The following is an 18,957-nucleotide window of genomic DNA, read 5'->3' as shown; positions in this document are numbered from 1 at the left end:
ATTTGGAAGCTTGATGGTGATCGGAGGGTCTTCATGCAGAGATGTACTGTGCAGGAGGAAACAATCTGAGGCTGGCTTCAATGCTGCTTCAATAGTGTGTCACCTAAATGTAGGACGAAAGCCCACGGAGACAGGTCATTGCGTACTCCACATTGGTGCAACCCACCAGGATGGGCTGCAGCTGACAGACCAAGGTTCTGGAACTTCAAACCCCAAGTTTTACCGGACGCATCCTATATGCAGAGTAATTATGGATGGATTGAAATAACATCCACTGCGAGTCCCATTGGACGCAATACATTATGGACATTGGAATGATAAAACAATAACACGGACAGTCAAAGTCAGATTTTCTTTTCTGGGGCTTTTAGTTTAATATCAAACAAGGAAATCCATTTCTGAAAGAAGTGTAAGGCCTAGTATGAGTTTAAGTTTTATGTACAGTGGTCACACAGCAGGGACCTCATGTAGATACCTGGCTCCCCACAAGTTCCTGCGAGTCCCCAGGACTCCCACATATATAGACCAGGGTAAATCCCTCCACACCAGGACCAGCTCATCCTAAGGGAAGCAACTGTGCACAGTAAAGTTGACAGTAACTTGGTCTGTCCAAACCTACTGGACCTGTCTATACTGTTGACTAGTAGTCATGCCATTTGCCTAAGAGTGATAAAGGCACTTGGTGGTGGAAGTTATAATTCAGTTCTTTGAGAAAGTACAAACCCTAAATAGAAGAATTTCTTTTTTGTATAGTGCAGGGTTTCTGATGCTTGGTTTACATGTCAAAAGGTCCCATCAATGATTAAAATAATGTTCACTTTTCATTAACTGCTATTAATTCATGTGAATCACATGGTTAGTCTTTAAAAAAAGTTGTTTTTTTTTACTTCAATGCTACTGAGTGCTAGTACGGTGCTAGACATCCTAAAGTTTCAGCTTTGTCCATACATAACATTCCAACAAATCAATCTAATGGATGGTTAAACCTTTGACCAGTCTTGTTTGCTGTGAGCTAAAGTAGTGATGATAAGGAAGAATGTTCTATCAGAAATTCAAAAAATGGAAATGTCCTAATGACATTTTACTCCAAATCCGACATGGTCACCCTTTTCTTCTGAACATACTTCTTCCAAACACAACACACACATTCAGCATGGAAGGCTACAGGAAGGGCAGTCTGTCAGGGGTACAATGGAGCCATCTGTCATGACAGTCTGCACACACAGCTCACTACCACGGCTGGGGCTGAGGGAGAGGACACAACCGGGGGGGAGACTCTGCCCCACCAGTACAGGGTCCGCTGCCATCTGGTACACATTGTAATACTGCACATGGTAGCTGCACCCAGCATCCTGCCACTGTAAGCTGTAGGAGTGATCTCCCCCTGAATCATCTTCCTCTTGGTTGAGATGTGAGCATGTAAGTTTGTGTACACCTGATGAAGGATTTGATGGAGGCTTGGTGAGAATCTGAAATAAACCTTTGAGAGTTAGTGTTCCCAAAGAAATCAAAGCATTGGGCATCATTGTAAAGCATGTTGCTAAACATTTCTACTGAAAAGATTCTCATTTGAAATAGTAATGGAGTGAGTGAGTGAGTGAGCTGGGTTTATTGTAGCTTTGAACAGTGTTCCAAGTATCTCACGGCGTGTCAGCTTAATTTGAGAGGAAAGCCCGAAGTGATGCAGGTCTCAGATTTACCACTTTGGTGGAATCCATGAGTATGGGTGTGGTGCTGACAAACCTAGAAATATAATTGAGAAATGGGATTGGAACCCACAAACATGGGTTTCTGGCATGCCAAAGGGACACAACTGAGCATAACAAATTGCAGTGCCTTAGATGACTGGGCCACCTGTGTCCCCAGTAATGTAGGAGATAAGTGTCCTTCCATACAGATTGGTTACAAACATCGGAGACCTGCGTCACTTCGGGCTTTCCTCTCACAGTACGCTGACATGCCGTGAAGTAACTGGAATACTCTACAAAGTGGAGTTAAAACTCCCTCACTCACTCACTCCAGGTACTACGAACACACTAATCAAAACAACAGTATTATCACTATCCCCCACCACGGGGCATATTAGAATTTTGTTTGTTGATATAGTCATGAATACTATGGAAGTCATTCTTAACTGTATAACAAGTATCTCTCATAAGCATGTATGTACACTTTCATGTAGTTTCTCAGGAAACTTGTCCCCATTCAAGACAGGATGCATAAAAATCTAAAAACATGTTCCAAGGGATGTAACTCTGCAAAAAATAAAATTAATGGCACCAATGTTTTAAGTTAGTCTTGATAAGTATCTCTCAGATACCCCTGCAAACTTTCGTTCATGTAACTTCAGTAGCTTTTTAAGAACTCTTGTCCCCAATGCAGACTCTATGCACTACGTAAAATGACATGGATCAAGTGCCTTATATGTGTCAAAAAATCATTTATGGCACCAATGTTCGAACTCAGTCTTGACAAGTATCTCCACCAGTGTTGATCCACCAGTGGTTGATAAGGGGTACCTGGCAGGTTTCTGAGTCTTCCCACACAATGCTTTTCAGTCACCTCTTACAACAAGCAAGGTATACTGGAAGACCTGTTCTTCTCCGGAAACCCATGGGGTCAGATTGCTACAAACAGTGTTAGACTACAGTGACATGAGTTCCATGTCTGTTATGACTGAATGAATCGACCCACCTGGATCTGTCCTAAATAAAGACAGACAGAGTTCAGCTCCTTGTCCCGGGCTGATATCCCCACACTGACCGCCTGTAGCGTCCATCCACACACCTGGGTCTCTTCCACCCTGAAACACCTGTACAAAGCCCTGGTAGTTACTGCTGGTACGACTAACACAAACACTTCCTGAGTACCAGGGGTGGCTGAATAGGAAGAATGTGTAGTACACCCTGACAGTTTGCATGTATTTCCATACTTACAGGATACATTTGAACCAAATACAGAACCAACAGCATATTTCTGCAGGCATCAAAGTAACTCTAGGTATTCTGTGTTGATGAAGATGGACACAATTGGCAACCAAGCTGGCACCAAGCATTATCAGCTGTGCAGACACCGGGGATGATGCTCCCTCCTCTGCCACTTTCATCAGGAGGGCAACAGAGTTCAAGACAGGAAGAGAGAGCCTCAAAGATGATCAAAGATCAGGAAGACTTCCATCTGAGGAAAATGTTGATATAATGCATAATATGATTATGGACCTTTGATGAGGTACCATATGTCACAGAGCCAATAAAGTAGACATCTCTCATAAGAGAATTGAGAACATTCTGAGGAATGAACTGGGAAAACAAAAGTTACAGCAGGCTGGGTTCCAAGGCTTCTGACTCCTGATCAGAAATGCTCCAGGTTCATCATTCCACCAGGACAATGCACAGCCAAAGTCTGTTGTTACCATGGCAACTATGGCTTTGAACTCATTGAACATCCTCCCTATACACCAGACTTTGCATGGAAGATTTCCACCTCTTCCCAAACTGTCTGTCAAGCATTATGCAAATGATGATGACGTCATTTCTGCTGTGGACGACTTTGAACACCACAAGGAGGAGGCCTTCTGCACCAGTGGGATCCAGACACTCCTGCATCTTTAGCAGAAGTGTTTGGGCCTTGGTGGGGACGATGTAGAAAAATAATTAGCAACCAATCCAGTCCATCATAGTTAAGCTCAGAACTTTTCAGCCATCCAACATGTGCAAATGAATAATCTCTTAAAAAACTCAATGTTGCCTGATCATTTAGAAAATCAAATCCATATTAAACAAAATATTATTACCCTGCTATAGTTAAGGGTATAACAAAGTTGCATGCATGGATGGATATACATGTAAAATACATATATCTCCTGAAAAAAAAGATCCTCGGAATATGACTTTTGAAACAGCAGGATCCTAGTTCAACATACAATCTTACAATACACCAATACTATCCAAAACACATTTAACAAAAATGACTCCTACCACAAACTTTTAAAAACATTGATCAATACAAACCTTGTCTTCCATTTATTCATGTTCTGCCAGTTGTAAAATCTAGTGTCTTCTTCATGGGGTCTTATTGACACTTTCTCGATATTGGTCTTCAGTTTCTTCCTCCCCGCTTCCCCACCCTCTTCCTCCTCCAGATACAGGACACGAGAGTTGTCTCCCTTGGACAGAGTCAACTTAAGAACAGGCTGGATGTTGTCCAGTTCCCACTTGCTGGTGATGGAGACATAGAGCGCTGTAGAGACTGGGGCATCAAGCTGGAACAAACTGTTATACTGTTCTCATGCAGACTGTATGTGGGTATAGTCCTCTTCCAGGACACAACATTGATAACGTGGATTCTGAACTACAGAAATCGTAATACTTTAATCACAGGTATGAAATATGATAATTGTGTCAAGGGTTCTGCAGTTCACCTGGACCAAACTTTATCATGAGTTACACATGTCAATAGTGGGAATTGCAGGATTTTACAAACTGGTTTTGTACACAAGTCAAAATGTTTCAGCAAATTCCATCAATCAGTCTTTGGGAAGAAGTACAATGTGAATGTTTACAGATGAGAGTCTCTGATGACCAGAGGAACTAAAAGTCATCACGATGATGACCAGCCAGATGTGACCTACTTGAACCACAGCGCTTCCTTCTCCACCTCGCCCTGCAGGAGCAGACAGCCGCCCCCCAAGTACCCATCACTCGCAGTAAACTCTAGGCTCTTGACATCTGACCTCTGACCTTGCAAGTTGAAGGTTGGCTGCAGCTGCTGCAGACTCAAGTTGTACCATGGATGGTCTTTCACAACCTTAAGTTAAGAGGAACTTTCTCCTGAATTAATTCAAATCAAATAGCGTAAGTCTGGACTTGATTGTGAAGAGCTATACCTACACTTCCTTGAACCTGACTTACTGTCCTTATCATACCTTAAACTATTGTATCCCTCCCTCAGTCTAGACAATGCTGCTTACCTCCCAATCTTGTCACTGGACTATTATCTGCAAGAGGACACTGTAAGAGGCTATCAAGTATTTCTAGATGAAATACTATATTTATCTTAAGAAATATAATCAATATCAATCGAGTGAAATAACACTTTTGGCAGGAACTACTTTCAGTCTGCCTGACTGTCATTATGACATCTTTCATGAAAGATCAGTGAGAAAATTCATAATAAATATAATAACTATTGTCTTTACTTGTGTCCAGAAAAAGTTGACATTTTCACTCAAGCTAATATCAATTTTGTCTGGTTACTCAAAGAGATAAACATGCTGTCTGACAAGAAACACCAATTATCCCCAGCTGTAAATCAATCTGAATCAGATCTCACCTCCCCTTTACAGAAGTATTTTTGTCCTTCACCTTGGCAGAAGGATGTACACAGGAGGGGGCTGGTGAAGGTCGGGGTGGAACAGTAGTCATGCAACAGCTGCCAGAACCTGAAACAAACTAAACAATCTAGGAATTCAGGTTTCAAACTTTCTGAAGTTTCATGTGTCAGTACCTTAAATAGAGAATCTCACCCTCGTGTCTTTTGATATCAAAATGAGTTGATAAAAGTGGAAAAACTCCTAGGCATGCCGGGAGTTATTCCACTTACATCAACGAGTGTTGATATATTTGATATCAAAAGACACGAGGGTGAGATTATATTTATCATTCAACATCATCCTTCCAACTTTTGCAGTTTGTAGACAGTAATAAGCAGTGTCTTAAGTGTAAAAAGTACTGCTAACAGCTTCAGTAGCAGAGAATTTAGTAATTTCATTTGATTGTGACGTAACAAATGATGTCACAATGGTCTGCAAAGCAATGTGATGTAATTTCACTGGATCTTACCCAAGCGATATCTCCTTTGGGAGCCAGTTTTGGATGAAAATTAACATTACCTAGTCGACACTTTGCAAACAATTTGTACATTTCATAAAACATGAACCTGCCGACCACCAAACAATGATAAACGTCAATGGTGACACACAGCATTGATGTCCTGTGTATAATAATTCAGTGTGTAGTCCTACCTGTCTTCGTTCCTTGTAAAGTTTTCCACACCCTGTGTCTCATACACCCACCCTTGAGCAAAGATTGCTGCAGATAAGTTGGCTTGACGAATCTTCATCATTGCCTGTGAACAGTATACATGGTTAGACAGAATATTTGTTTTATAGCTCTCATGACCTTTGCTTTCAAGTGAGTGTTTTGTGCGTGCTGGAATGATTGTCTATTTGTTTGTCAAGTGAGTGTTTTGTGCGTGCTGGAATGATTGTCTATTTGTTTGTCAAGTGAGTGTTTTGTGCGTGCTGGAATGATTGTCAATTTGTTTGTCAAGTGAGTGTTTTGTGCGTGCTGGAATGATTGTCTATTTGTTTGTCAAGTGAGTGTTTTGAGCGTGCTGGAATGATTGTCTATTTGTTTGTCAAGTGAGTGTTTTGTGCGTGCTGGAATGATTGTCTATTTGTTTGTCAAGTGAGTGTTTTGTGCGTGCTGGAATGACTGTCTATTTGTTTGTCAAGTGAGTGTTTTGTGCGTGCTGGAATGATTGTCTATTTGTTTGTCAAGTGAGTGTTTTGTGCGTGCTGGAATGATTGTCTATTTGTTTGTCAAGTGAGTGTTTTGTGCGTCTTGGAATGATTGTCTATTTGTTTGTCAAGTGAGTGTTTTGTGCGTGCTGGAATGATTGTCTATTTGTTTGTCAAGTGAGTGTTTTGTGCGTGCTGGAATGACTGTCTATTTGTTTGTCAAGTGAGTGTTTTGTGCGTGCTGGAATGATTGTCTATTTGTTTGTCAAGTGAGTGAGTGAGTTGGGTTTAACGCCGCTTTTAACAGTATTCCAGTTATATCAGGGCGTGTCAGCTTAATGTGGGAGGAAAGCCCGAAGTGATGCAGGTCTTAGATGTTTTTGTCAAGTGAGTGTTTTGTGCGTGCTGGAATGATTGTCTATTTGTTTGTCAAGTGAGTGTTTTGTGCGTGCTGGAATGATTGTCTATTTGTTTGTCAGAAATGTTTGCATTAAAGCTGAAACTTTGAAAGTATGATCCCGGCTAGGGTGTCTCTAAGCTGTGTTCACAAACTTCTTCTAAACATGGCTGGCATGACAGCCATATTGAAAATGTCATTTCTGGCTGTTATTCAGCAATTCCTGAATGTACCATAATGAAACTTGATGTGCAGCAGATACATGTGGTATTTGGAATAACAAATAATATGTTTCTTGGCATATTTTGATTTTTGACCTTGATGCCCCAGCCATAGTTTTAACCTCCACATATCCCTGTTCATCTAAGTTTACTGCACTCACTATCACGTCACGGATTCACCTGGGATTCTAAACGGAGTGCCCTTAGGAGGTTAATTGGGCAATCATTATTTTGTTCAAAATTTTGATTTTTTTACTATTCTTATTTTCCTAAATTCTAAGCGTTGGAAAGTGTTGCCATAACTAATTAAAATTGTGATATGGAGTAAGTATGTATGTAGTATACCTAAGAATACATTTTGTGACCTAGTTTGGACCCTCAACTCACCAAGCTATTCTTGTATCAATGTATAAAATAGCTTGCATGCAGTTAGGATATCTGTTGTGTCAGTAACTTTTGTTAGTTATTTTGCATTTTCTGCTTTTCCTTGTAACACCTTTCGGATCTAATATTACATTTCAGAAAAATTCTAATGAGCTACAGAGCATCTATTTCAAAAGAACTGTATAATACAAATTCCTCAGGAGTGATCACCTCACAGGAGTTGTATCCTCCACCCCCAGGGCAGCCACGCCCAAACACGTCCACACCCACAAACACATCATGGACACGCTTGCTGTCAGCCATGTTGTAGCTGTTCTGTAGCTTTGACTCATCCCAGTTGTAGTTGAGAAAAATACCATCACAAGCATCGAAGAACATCCTAGGAAAAAGGGCACAAGTATTATATGACGTTTATCAGAAACATAAACAGCATTGCCATTAAGTGTTTATGACATAATGTAATCATATATATCTGGTCTGCTGTCAATCATGAAATTAAAGTTTCACCAAACTAAAGAGGGAGTTGACCCCTGGCCTAAAATGTGTCATGAAATGAATGCAAGTAGCCCCACCTTTGAACTCAAAAACTGATAAGTAAACAACAAGACCAGGACTGTTGACTCAGAATTCCATTACATAGGATGGGAAGAAAGCAGTTCAATGGAACATAATTGTTTTCCTTCCTCACAAACCAAACTTCTCCAGCCTGATACATGATCTAACTTCCATGGAATAAATAGCAGTAAATTCCAAAAAGGCATATTATATGTTATTGGCCAGGTCGCTGACGAAGATTGTACCAGTTCCAAGTGTTGTTACATGGACATCTTCCCTTGGCAAGGGAGTTGACTGACCCTAAAAGTCCAGTTTCCGCTCGTGGTGAATTAGGCTGGGATTTCTGGGCTCGATCGTATGATGAGTTATGTCCTTTCTGTGTCTCTACTATTGACCAATCACAATTCGATTTCTCATATCACTTGTGTTTGCTTCAAACAAAATGGCGGCGCACGGTCAAGATTTGATCAATCATCAAAATCTATATTGTAATAAAACAGTTCTTACTTCGCAAAGAGCACCCTGATTAAAAGCATCTAAAGATTTGGAAAATATCTGTTGAGGCTGAGTTTGCAGTTCACATGCTTTGCAAATCCTACAATCAACTGATATCGGCACGCCAGTTTACGAACCCATTATGCAATTTGATTTGACTATGCATAGACTTGTCAGTCCAGCCAAAATATAACTCCATAATTCCAGCCTAGTTCAGCAAAGGTGAAAACTGGACCTTTATAGTCAGTTAACTCCCTTGCCTTGGGAAGATGCTACACAGATGGCCTTGAATGTGAATGAGCAGCATTATGTATTTACCATTACTGCTGATGCTATATTGAACATTCACGGCATAATTATAATAAATTAAGACAATATGATGAGTTTCTCCAGAAAAATATGGCACCAAACATGGTTGGTGACAGTCAGAGATGACTGATAAACTTGTGAAACAAACTGACCACACTTGACACTTGGTGAGAAGCACTAAATCTAGAGAGTGAGTTGAGTGAGTATGGTTTTACACTGCTTTTAGCAATATTCCAGCAATATCTGGGCAGGGGACACTAGAAATGTGCTTCACACATTGTACCCATGTGGGGAATGGAACCTGGGTCTTCAGTGTGATGCTGGAACACTTAAACCACTTGGCTACCCAACTGCCTCATCTGAATCTAGGGCTCAATTACCATATTGTCCACCTGGAGTGTATATCATTGTTTCCAGTCATGAACCATGTGTGATATGAAGCTCAAATATGTCCAGATAATATTGCATCACTTTATTGATATGAGCATGTGACACTTGCATTTTTTCACAATGATTTCATGCTTGCATTAATTTCATGAGCATCTCGTCACTAACAAGACGCTCTCTTGACCACGAGTGTGCAGTAGGATTGTCTTACTTGTTTTCCTCATTCAGCTGATCCTGCCATTTCAGTTCACCTGACCTTGTGACACTGTCATACCAGATGACCTTTGACCCTGTGACCTCCGAGTGACATCTCTGTGTCAAATAGGCGACAAACTCCCTGAGGTGGATCACTTTATCCTCCTGCGGACAAACATACAAACACATATATAAACAGGATGGCAGAAGGAAAATATTGCTTCAGGTGCAAATTGAGTCATTCCAGTATGATTCTGTCAGTAAATAGACAGTGAATGAATGACAAGACTTGTATCACCGTGTGTCAGGTGAATGTGGGAGGAAAGCCAAAAGTAATGCATGTAACTGACTTGTGAAACATATGAGCCATATATGGAGCTCACAGATCAAGGGTCATAATATTGACTCTTCCAGTTGGTGGAAGTGGGCCCCTATCTAACCTTCTTCCTTTGGGACAAGCAGATCATGGCATGACTAAGGAACAGAATACTCCAGTGATATTACAGACGTGTAGTATGTATATGCATTCACCTGAGGCATCACCATGGTTACAAAGTATCTTAAACAAACATAAATCAAATCTATACACATTTTCACATACATGTCAAAATGAAAGCTAAAAATCACTTGTCTTATCATGTTTATGTGTGCCTGTAGTTATTCTGTTATGACCCATGCAAGAGTGTAACAAATTCAAATGATCTCAGTGGGGACCCACACAACAGTCAGTTACCAGCACTAAATTGCTTGGACCAGGTGGTTAGGCTTGATGACTTCAATGACTGTGTTGGTGTAAGACGCTCCATCAACCACAGGTCTGACTGGCTCAGATTCAATTATTTACAGGCTGTTGTGATATCTCTGGGAAATTACTGACTCCAGAGTACAACACATGTATAATCAAACAAACTCATCAAGTGATAAAACATACTGACCTAGGCCCTGTTCTACAAAGTGATCTTAGGGCTATGACTGTTGTAAATCTATGTTAAAGTATGGGAGTTGTGATCGTCTTAGTGCAAAGTTCACTTTGTACAGGACCCAGGCTGACCCAGACCCATTAACAGAGGGGCAGGTAACTCCATAAAGTGTTACAAACAATGCATCCATCTTTGTGTTGACCAGGCCCACCTAGACTCCACACACAGTCTCTGTACACTCACCTCAATGACATTCTCTATGTTGATCAGCCATCCATCGAAGCCGTAGTACTTCATTATCTCCACCATCTTGTTAGCCAAGCCGCGGAAGTCACGTGACGATTGAAGGAATTCCGAACATATCTTCTTCCCATCATTCCATTCAGTGATAAATGTCCCTGCATAGGAAACAAATTCTTGTGAAATTCACTGACATCATATATCTTTTAAAGGTAAAAACTGTGAACAACACATGTAGAGATTAGTACATGAGTTTGTGGTTCCGACCAAATATATTAGATAAGTGTCTAAAGTCAGAGAGGAAGAACTCACCCAGTACTAGGTCTCCATGTGTGTGAGCTGCGTTAGTCAGAGAGGAAGAACTCAACCAGTACTTGGACTCCATGTGTGTGAGCTGCGTTAGTCAGAGAGGAAGAACTCAACCAGTACTTGGACTCCATGTGTGTGAGGTGTGTTAGTCAGAGAGGAAGAACTCACCCAGTTCTTGGACTCCATGTGTGTGAGGTGTGTTAGTCAGAGAGGAAGAACTCACCCAGTTCTTGGACTCCATGTGTGTGAGCTGCGTTAGTCAGAGAGGAAGAACTCACCCAGTACTTGGACTCCATGTGTGTGAGCTGCGTTAGTCAGAGAGGAAGAACTCAACCAGTACTTGGACTCCATGTGTGTGAGGTGTGTTAGTCAGAGAGGAAGAACTCACCCAGTTCTTGGACTCCATGTGTGTGAGCTGCGTTAGTCAGAGAGGAAGAACTCAACCAGTACTTGGACTCCATGTGTGTGAGGTGTGTTAGTCAGAGAGGAAGAACTCACCCAGTTCTAGGTCTCCATGTGTGTGAGGTGTGTTAGTCAGAGAGGAAGAACTCACCCAGTTCTTGGACTCCATGTGTGTGAGGTGTGTTAGTCAGAGAGGAAGAACTCACCCAGTACTAGGTCTCCATGTGTGTGAGGCTTGTTAGTCAGAGAGGAAGAACTCACCCAGTACTTGGACTCCATGTGTGTGAGCTGCGTTAGTCAGAGAGGAAGAACTCAACCAGTACTTGGACTCCATGTGTGTGAGCTGCGTTAGTCAGAGAGGAAGAACTCAACCAGTACTTGGACTCCATGTGTGTGAGGTGTGTTAGTCAGAGAGGAAGAACTCACCCAGTTCTAGGTCTCCATGTGTGTGAGGTGTGTTAGTCAGAGAGGAAGAACTCACCCAGTTCTTGGACTCCATGTGTGTGAGGTGTGTTAGTCAGAGAGGAAGAACTCACCCAGTACTAGGACTCCATGTGTGTGAGGTGCGTTAGTCAGAGAGGAAGAACTCACCCAGTACTAGGTCTCCATGTGTGTGAGGTGCATTAGTCAGAGAAGAAGAATTCACCCAGCACTTGGACTCCATGTGTGTGAGGTGTGTTAGTCAGAGAGGAAGAACTCACCCAGTACTTGGACTCCATGTGTGTGAGCTGCGTTAGTCCAGCATGGAGGCGGGATGGTCACCAGGTTATGGCTGAAGTATACAAACATGTCCAAATACTGCCAGTGGTAGAACCGGTATCCAGACCCATCACAGCCTGCAACAAACCTTAAAACAGAAAATAAGCTTAAATCAGCAGGAACAAATGTCAATGCAAACTCAACACTAACATAAGTGATGATGCATCATTATCATGTCGATCAAATGTTTAATTACTAATAGTTAATGTTATGCTATGAATTATTGGTGTGTTAGTGAGGGAGGGGGGTAAACTGTACTCTTTGGGGAATCATAGTCTGTCATACAGACCATGAAACAAATATATCCAATACAGCCTATGGAAGTCCTTAATATTTGGCAAGTCCCACACTCCCCTGTGTTTAAACCCATTCTACTCACCTGTCCTCCATCTACCACACTCCCCTGTGTTTAAACCCATTCTACTCACCTGTCCCCCATCTACCACACTCCCCTGTGTTTAAACCCATTCTACTCACCTGTCCTCCATCTACCACACTCCCCTGTGTTTAAACCCATTCTACTCACCTGTCCTCCATCTACCACACTCCCCTGTGTTTAAACCCACTCTACTCACCTGTCCTCCATCTACCACACTCCCCTGTGTTTAAACCCATTCTACTCACCTGTCCTTCATCTACCACGCTCCCCTGTGTTTAAACCCATTCTACGCACCTGTCCTCCATCTACCACACTCCCCTGTGTTTAAACCCATTCTACTCACCTGTCCTTCATCTACCACGCTCCCCTGTGTTTAAACCCATTCTACGCACCTGTCCTCCATCTACCACACTCCCCTGTGTTTAAACCCATTCTACTCACCTGTCCTTCATCTACCACACTCCACTGTGTTTAAACCCATTCTACTCACCTGTCCCCCATCTACCGCACTCCCCTGTGTTTAAACCCACTCTACTCACCTGTCCTTCATCTACCACGCTCCCCTGTGTTTAAACCCATTCTACTCACCTGTCCTCCATCTACCACACTCCACTGTGTTTAAACCCACTCTACTCACCTGTCCTCCATCTACCACACTCCCCTGTGTTTAAACCCACTCTACTCACCTGTCCTCCATCTACCACACTCCCCTGTGTTTAAACCCATTCTACTCACCTGTCCTCCATCAACCACACTCCCCTGTGTTTAAACCCATTCTACTCACCTGTCCTCCATCTACCACACTCCCCTGTGTTTAAACCCACTCTACTCACCTGTCCTCCATCTACCACACTCCCCTGTGTTTAAACCCACTCTACTCACCTGTCCTCCATCTACCACACTCCCCTGTGTTTAAACCCATTCTACTCACCTGTCCTCCATCTACCACACTCCCCTGTGTTTAAACCCATTCTACTCACCTGTCCTCCATCAACCACACTCCCCTGTGTTTAAACCCATTCTACTCACCTATCCTCCATCTACCACACTCCCCTGTGTTTAAACCCATTCTACTCACCTGTCCTCCATCTACCGCACTCCCCTGTGTTTAAACCCATTCTACTCACCTATCCTCCATCTACCACACTCCCCTGTGTTTAAACCCACTCTACTCACCTGTCCTCCATCTACCACACTCCCCTGTGTTTAAACCCACTCTACTCACCTGTCCTCCATCTACCACACTCCCCTGTGTTTAAACCCATTCTACTCACCTGTCATTGTGGTACCCCCCTGCCATGTCATGGCACACCAGTGTCTTGGGGGCATCCCCACGTCTACTGAAGGAGCGGGAAAGCTCAATGCTACTCCTGGCCAGCTCAGTTGTTGATGATGGCTGCCATGACAAGACAGCTTCTAAAGACTTCAGCGGTTCTATTTCCTGGCTCATTTTTCCTCAAGAAGCATTAACCTGGAAATTAATGAGTAAAACAGGTAAGTGAGATAATGATTGGTTTTTTTTGTCTTTTGACAGAGCTTTTTCATTCAGATCAACATAAGTTTTAAATTCAACACAATATGTTAGGGATGATATTGGCTCTCTTGTTCTACATATCTTTTTCATTTTCCACCTGGGCTTCACATTTGAAACCACCATGGCTATTCACTTGATTAAACTGAGCAACACACTTGGTGCTCTGTAGACAGTATGCATAAACATACTTATCATATCTCCATTTCAGAATGATAAGATCTGATTGGTTCTTGTGATCTTGATAAAATATGATTTCTGAGAGGTAGAATAAATCATTTATACCATGCTTCAAAGCAAAACGCTGCATGCTTTTTCTAAGTCAATGAAAGTCATGTGACATTGCACAAGTTAACCTCAGCTCAATCAAACAGCTGTTTTCTATCAATTTTGAATTTGTTTTAATTCCATTACAATGTCAAAATAACACATGTCCATAGGATGAATTTGTTGTAGCAGTGTTACCTAGGGTACATGGGGTTTTATGCATCCTGCATCAGGTTTTATATCACTTGCCTCTGGCTTGTAGTATAAAACCTAACGCGGAACTCATACCATGTATCCCTCGTGTTACTGCTACAACTTATAATTTATACGCCATACAGATATATTTGTCATGCTGTATATCATATCCCACCACAATGCACTAGTCATTATATGGGCCTTGTTAGCAAAGACCTGTGAGACATGGCTGTCGGGACCCCTCTCAGCGGGGGTGTTGTATTGTATGATATCCAGACATCATATCATGTTATGTATTTGTGTGCAAGCGACTCCAAATAAATTGGGTAATGGGGATTTGTGGTGCTCACCTATGGACATGCGCAGCTTGTCTGGAGCTCTGGAATTGTGTAAGTCTTCTATCTTGCTATTTCGTCAAAACAGATATCTGGTTATAAGTTGCATCCAAATAAAGTTACATGGTTAGACAGCCGATGAAACGGAGTTGTCTCCCCTACTTCCTTGTCATTTATCCAGTTTCTCATACCTGTATGGTTATACGAGGTAAGCCCAGTCCATGCACGCTGAGTTTTGGTTCGAAAGCAATCATATTTCAAAGAAACAGCGTGAGTCAACCGGCAGTTACATTCATAAAGATAATCGGCTCGTGTTATTCTCAGAAACTAGCAGTCCAATTTTTTAATGCTAATCTGGTAGTCGAGAGGAGGGCCAAGGCGGGTATATAATTCTCGCGGCCCTACGTGATCCTACTATACGTTTTCTTGTAGAATGAATGAATGAATGCAAGTATATTTATCCGTAAAGAGAGCATGCACTTAATATCTAAACAATGGCCATAACTCAATATTGTGTTCAATACGTTCTGTTATTTACGTATTTAAACAAGAGTATGTTTTCGTTTCAACTGGAAGTTCGATAAAACATAATGGTCTGTTACATGTTTGCGCAGGCGTACATCTAGATGATTGCTAAATGATACAGTATGTTTTAAATAGTTTTCACAAGCAAACCGATGTCAGATAATTGAACAATAGGCCATGCCAAATCATGTATCACAATATTTTGGCGATTTTATAGAATTATTTAATATTTATAAAAATGAATAAAACTATATTATAATGTATAAGATACGTTTTATATATATAAAACTAATCAATGTCCCTCCAATTCGTGTGTGTAAATTATTACAATTATTTACAGGTAATTAGTGAGGACTAATATATTATTCTTTTCAGAAATTCCTTTATAGGAATTCTTTTATCACTATAAGGATTCGAGGATAGTTGAAAGTATTTTTTAAAATATTTTTCAATAACCTTTACGTTCTGTACACGCTTGAACCGCACAGAATATATTCTGTTTGTGGACCCAAGATTCATTTGAAAGACAGTGATTTGTACATAAAAGAAATTATAAAAGCAGTTTTGTAGTATCTATCCCCTCCCCACGTTTTCGCTCACCCTTCCCCCCAAACTAAAATTTTATACTTAATTGAGATACTTTATAAAATTCAGACTTTCTTATATCTTTGTAAATATGTATAATTTATGGATGTGCCTATATGTTGGTAGGCATATTATGGTGCGTGTCCCGTATCTTGTTTAAAAATTAAATTGCGCAACTTATTAATATATATGTTCATGTTCGTGTTTGGGACAACACTGATAGCAAGATCAAGACCTGGAAAGGTTACTCTTTTTAATGAACTATTCATGGCAGATGAAATCATTAATATTTGTAGTCTACTTTCAGCAAATGCTATGCTCATCTGGAAGAACAGACTTAATATACAGGCGCTGATGTAACTAAATTAGTCCCATCTTACCACTGACTCTCTTGATTGTCAGTGGAAGAAATATTTAATACTCTGAGAGAAACTTCTTTCAGACTTAAATAACATAGAAAATGAATAATGCGCTCATCTAGACTGATAACTTGTGTTACATTTCCGGAAAGCACATACTTTGTTATCAATTTATTGTGACCTTGCTATATACGATAAATAGTTAAATAGTATCACTTAGTAGTTCAATGTTATTTACAGAAACTTTATAGCAAAAGGGTATCACAGCTTTGTTTAATATCTATTTTATATATTTTGTGTATTGTAACTATTTTGTCTATTGTATTTATTTATCAGCTTGTTATCGTTCTCGTGTAGCAGTGAGCAACGCGTGAAGGTAAAGGGTAGTTAGTTGTGGACTTCTAGACAGTCGATATATTTAGAAAGCACTATTTAGAGTGCACAATAGTTCAGAATGCTTTCCTTTCAACATCAATTATTTATTAGTCAGTTATCGTTGTTATAATTGTTCAAATATGTGAATACGTATTTCTTCTCTATAATTTACTACTTATCAATCCCATATTGTACATAATCCATTATTTCTGTATTGATAACATACCCAGAATACCACAATGGCAATAAGATTACAAGTGACATATCTCGTTAATTAAGTCGACTTGAGGATCGGATTACATGTGACCTATTCTCATTTTGTATTTACCCTCTCACACCTATGCAAGTTCACAAATGCTATAAAACATCTCCTTTATTAGTATGTAGATACTAAGAAATATTACAAGCATCAGTAAACAAATATTTATTGCTCTTTTCTATGTTTGAATGTTAATGTTTCTTTCATTAGTCACTTCTTAGTGTACATGTATGTAAAGAATATACTATATTTACTGATCGATTTATGTGCTGATATTATGTTATCCGAACAAATACTCTCTCTCTCTCTCTCTCTCTCTCTCTCTCTCTCTCTCTCTCTCTCTGTGGATCCGTAGTATATTATATTTGATAATTGTCTGCAGAAAGTATTAAATTCTTTCAAAATAATTCTAAGTATATGTAATTGCCTTGAGAGGAATCAGATGAAAGGTATCCTTCAGTTAGATATAAATAATAGAACACATGACTGAATACTGACTTCAGTAGCAAACTTATGTGTGAATTTAATTTGATCAATTGTTTTACTGCCAGTCATTTCACAGAACAATGATAAAACGATTACTAATGAACAAGCTAAATATATTAATTATTAATGCAAACGACGATATTGCCAAACTGGATACACAATTATTACATGACAATCATAATATTGATAATACTACCGTTGTTGCTGCTTTAATGAAGCCATTCTGTTTAAAATAGAAACAACGCTCTACCTCTCTTCCTCGTTTTTACGCGAATGTGACGTCAAGCGTAATCAATTTTGATTGGTTAGAATCGACCTAGTTAGTTTTAGGTGATTCCCCGTTTTTTATCACGTGACATCAAAGCTTGATTTGACCTTGTTGAACCCAAGCGTCACAGAAACGTACCTGATTACGAAGACAAGTCATGTCGTGGATATTGAACACTGAGTGACAGGTATGCCCTATAAATACACATTGTATGTATTCTGTGTGAAAATAATGTTTTGTGTGTGTGGCGGTCAAATACTGAGTAGATGTATTTAATTCCGTCCATTGTGCAGGTTTTAATGATTCATTATGGACATTGTGGTCACAGGTACGACGACATTCATTGGACAGTTGTCATAAAATGCATATTCATGAAGGACACCTATTCGTTGCCAATTTATTATATCAACAGCCGAAAGTTAGCATAATATTCGCTTTAGCTAAGCTCACGGCCAAGCCCTAGATTTAGGGTCGCAAATAATCAAGCCAGACCCTGTCAGCGCCAGGTAGGCTTAATATGCTGACTAATCATATTTGTCAAACACTAGGCTATTGTTTTACTACATTAATGATGACAGAAATAAATACGGAAGGCAAATTTAACGCCAACTATATCATGACACATGTGCAAAAAGCACAAAAAGCACTGGTGAAATCGGATGATACATTAGCCGAATAAGGTGTTGCAGTTCAACATTGGAACAAAGTATCTAATGTTTACGTTACGCAGCTAGAATTTTTTAAAATTCAAAATAAATATAAAAAAACAGTTTGTGGAAGTGGGTTAATATTGGTTCTTTCCTAGGAGACTAAAAGATTTACATTTGTAATGATTAAAGAAAGGAAAACATTGACAATTTGACAATAAATGGTGGTCACTGACCACCATGTTAAGTTGACTGTTTTCCCATCAACAAGACACAACAACTAACAACACTAGCAAGACACAGTAAACAAACAGCTGACCAAAATATTCAATTTCTTATTGATGTTTTATTATTTTATGTCGCTGTATAATGATCCTATTTAACCTCCTGTGTTATATTATATGACTCCCCACATACCTTCCTGCACGTGTTACATGTATGAAGGATACACAAGCTGGAAATAAGCACATCAAGGGATTACTAGTTTTTTTATTCATTCATGATTTTAGAACATAAAATAAATATCTTTCATTTCTAGTTTGTTTTTGTATGGTAGACTATCTGCTTAATAAAACAATAAATATAATGGATATGTTAATGGAAGTATCAAACACATTAACAACATTTGAACAATCGTTATTCCAATCCTCTCT

At 40.1% G+C, this 18,957-nt stretch overlaps 1 protein-coding gene across 1 annotated transcript; it reads right to left on the bottom strand.

Annotated features, from left to right (window-relative positions):
• Positions 1-245: 245 nt before the first annotated feature.
• Positions 246-14,932, bottom strand: LOC139469124 (cytosolic endo-beta-N-acetylglucosaminidase-like). The gene is made up of 12 exons (XM_071251258.1): positions 14,816-14,932; positions 13,747-13,943; positions 12,036-12,181; positions 10,627-10,781; positions 9,480-9,628; positions 7,733-7,901; positions 6,023-6,126; positions 5,332-5,440; positions 4,631-4,806; positions 4,011-4,271; positions 2,695-2,812; positions 246-1,469 (listed from the first exon to the last, which is right to left on the bottom strand). Exons 2-12 carry the CDS (start codon positions 13,920-13,922, stop codon positions 1,149-1,151), a joined length of 1,884 nt encoding a protein of 627 aa, XP_071107359.1. The 5' UTR covers positions 13,923-13,943; positions 14,816-14,932; the 3' UTR covers positions 246-1,148.
• Between the last annotated feature and the right edge of the window lie 4,025 nt (positions 14,933-18,957).

Source organism: Haliotis cracherodii, unplaced genomic scaffold, assembly GCF_022045235.1.
Source record: "Haliotis cracherodii isolate W230 unplaced genomic scaffold, xgHalCrac1.p SCAF_2, whole genome shotgun sequence".
Lineage (NCBI taxonomy): Eukaryota > Metazoa > Mollusca > Gastropoda > Lepetellida > Haliotidae > Haliotis > Haliotis cracherodii.
The sequence above is the reverse complement of the archived record's forward strand: the minus strand, read 5'-3'. Positions and strand labels throughout refer to the sequence as shown.

What these genes read in the sequence shown, in the direction of transcription:
- LOC139469124 (XM_071251258.1), bottom strand. Translation starts at nt 13,922, where the DNA reads ATGAGCCAGGAAATAGAACCGCTGAAGTCTTTAGAAGCTGTCTTGTCA. An exon ending in ACATGGAGTCCAAGTACTGG is followed by an intron (nt 10,782 to 12,035) that starts GTGAGTTCTTCC and finishes TTTCCTATGCAG; the next exon opens with GGACATTTATCACTGAATGG. An exon ending in TTTATTTAGGACAGATCCAG is followed by an intron (nt 1,470 to 2,694) that starts GTGGGTCGATTC and finishes GGTTTATTTCAG; the next exon opens with ATTCTCACCAAGCCTCCATC.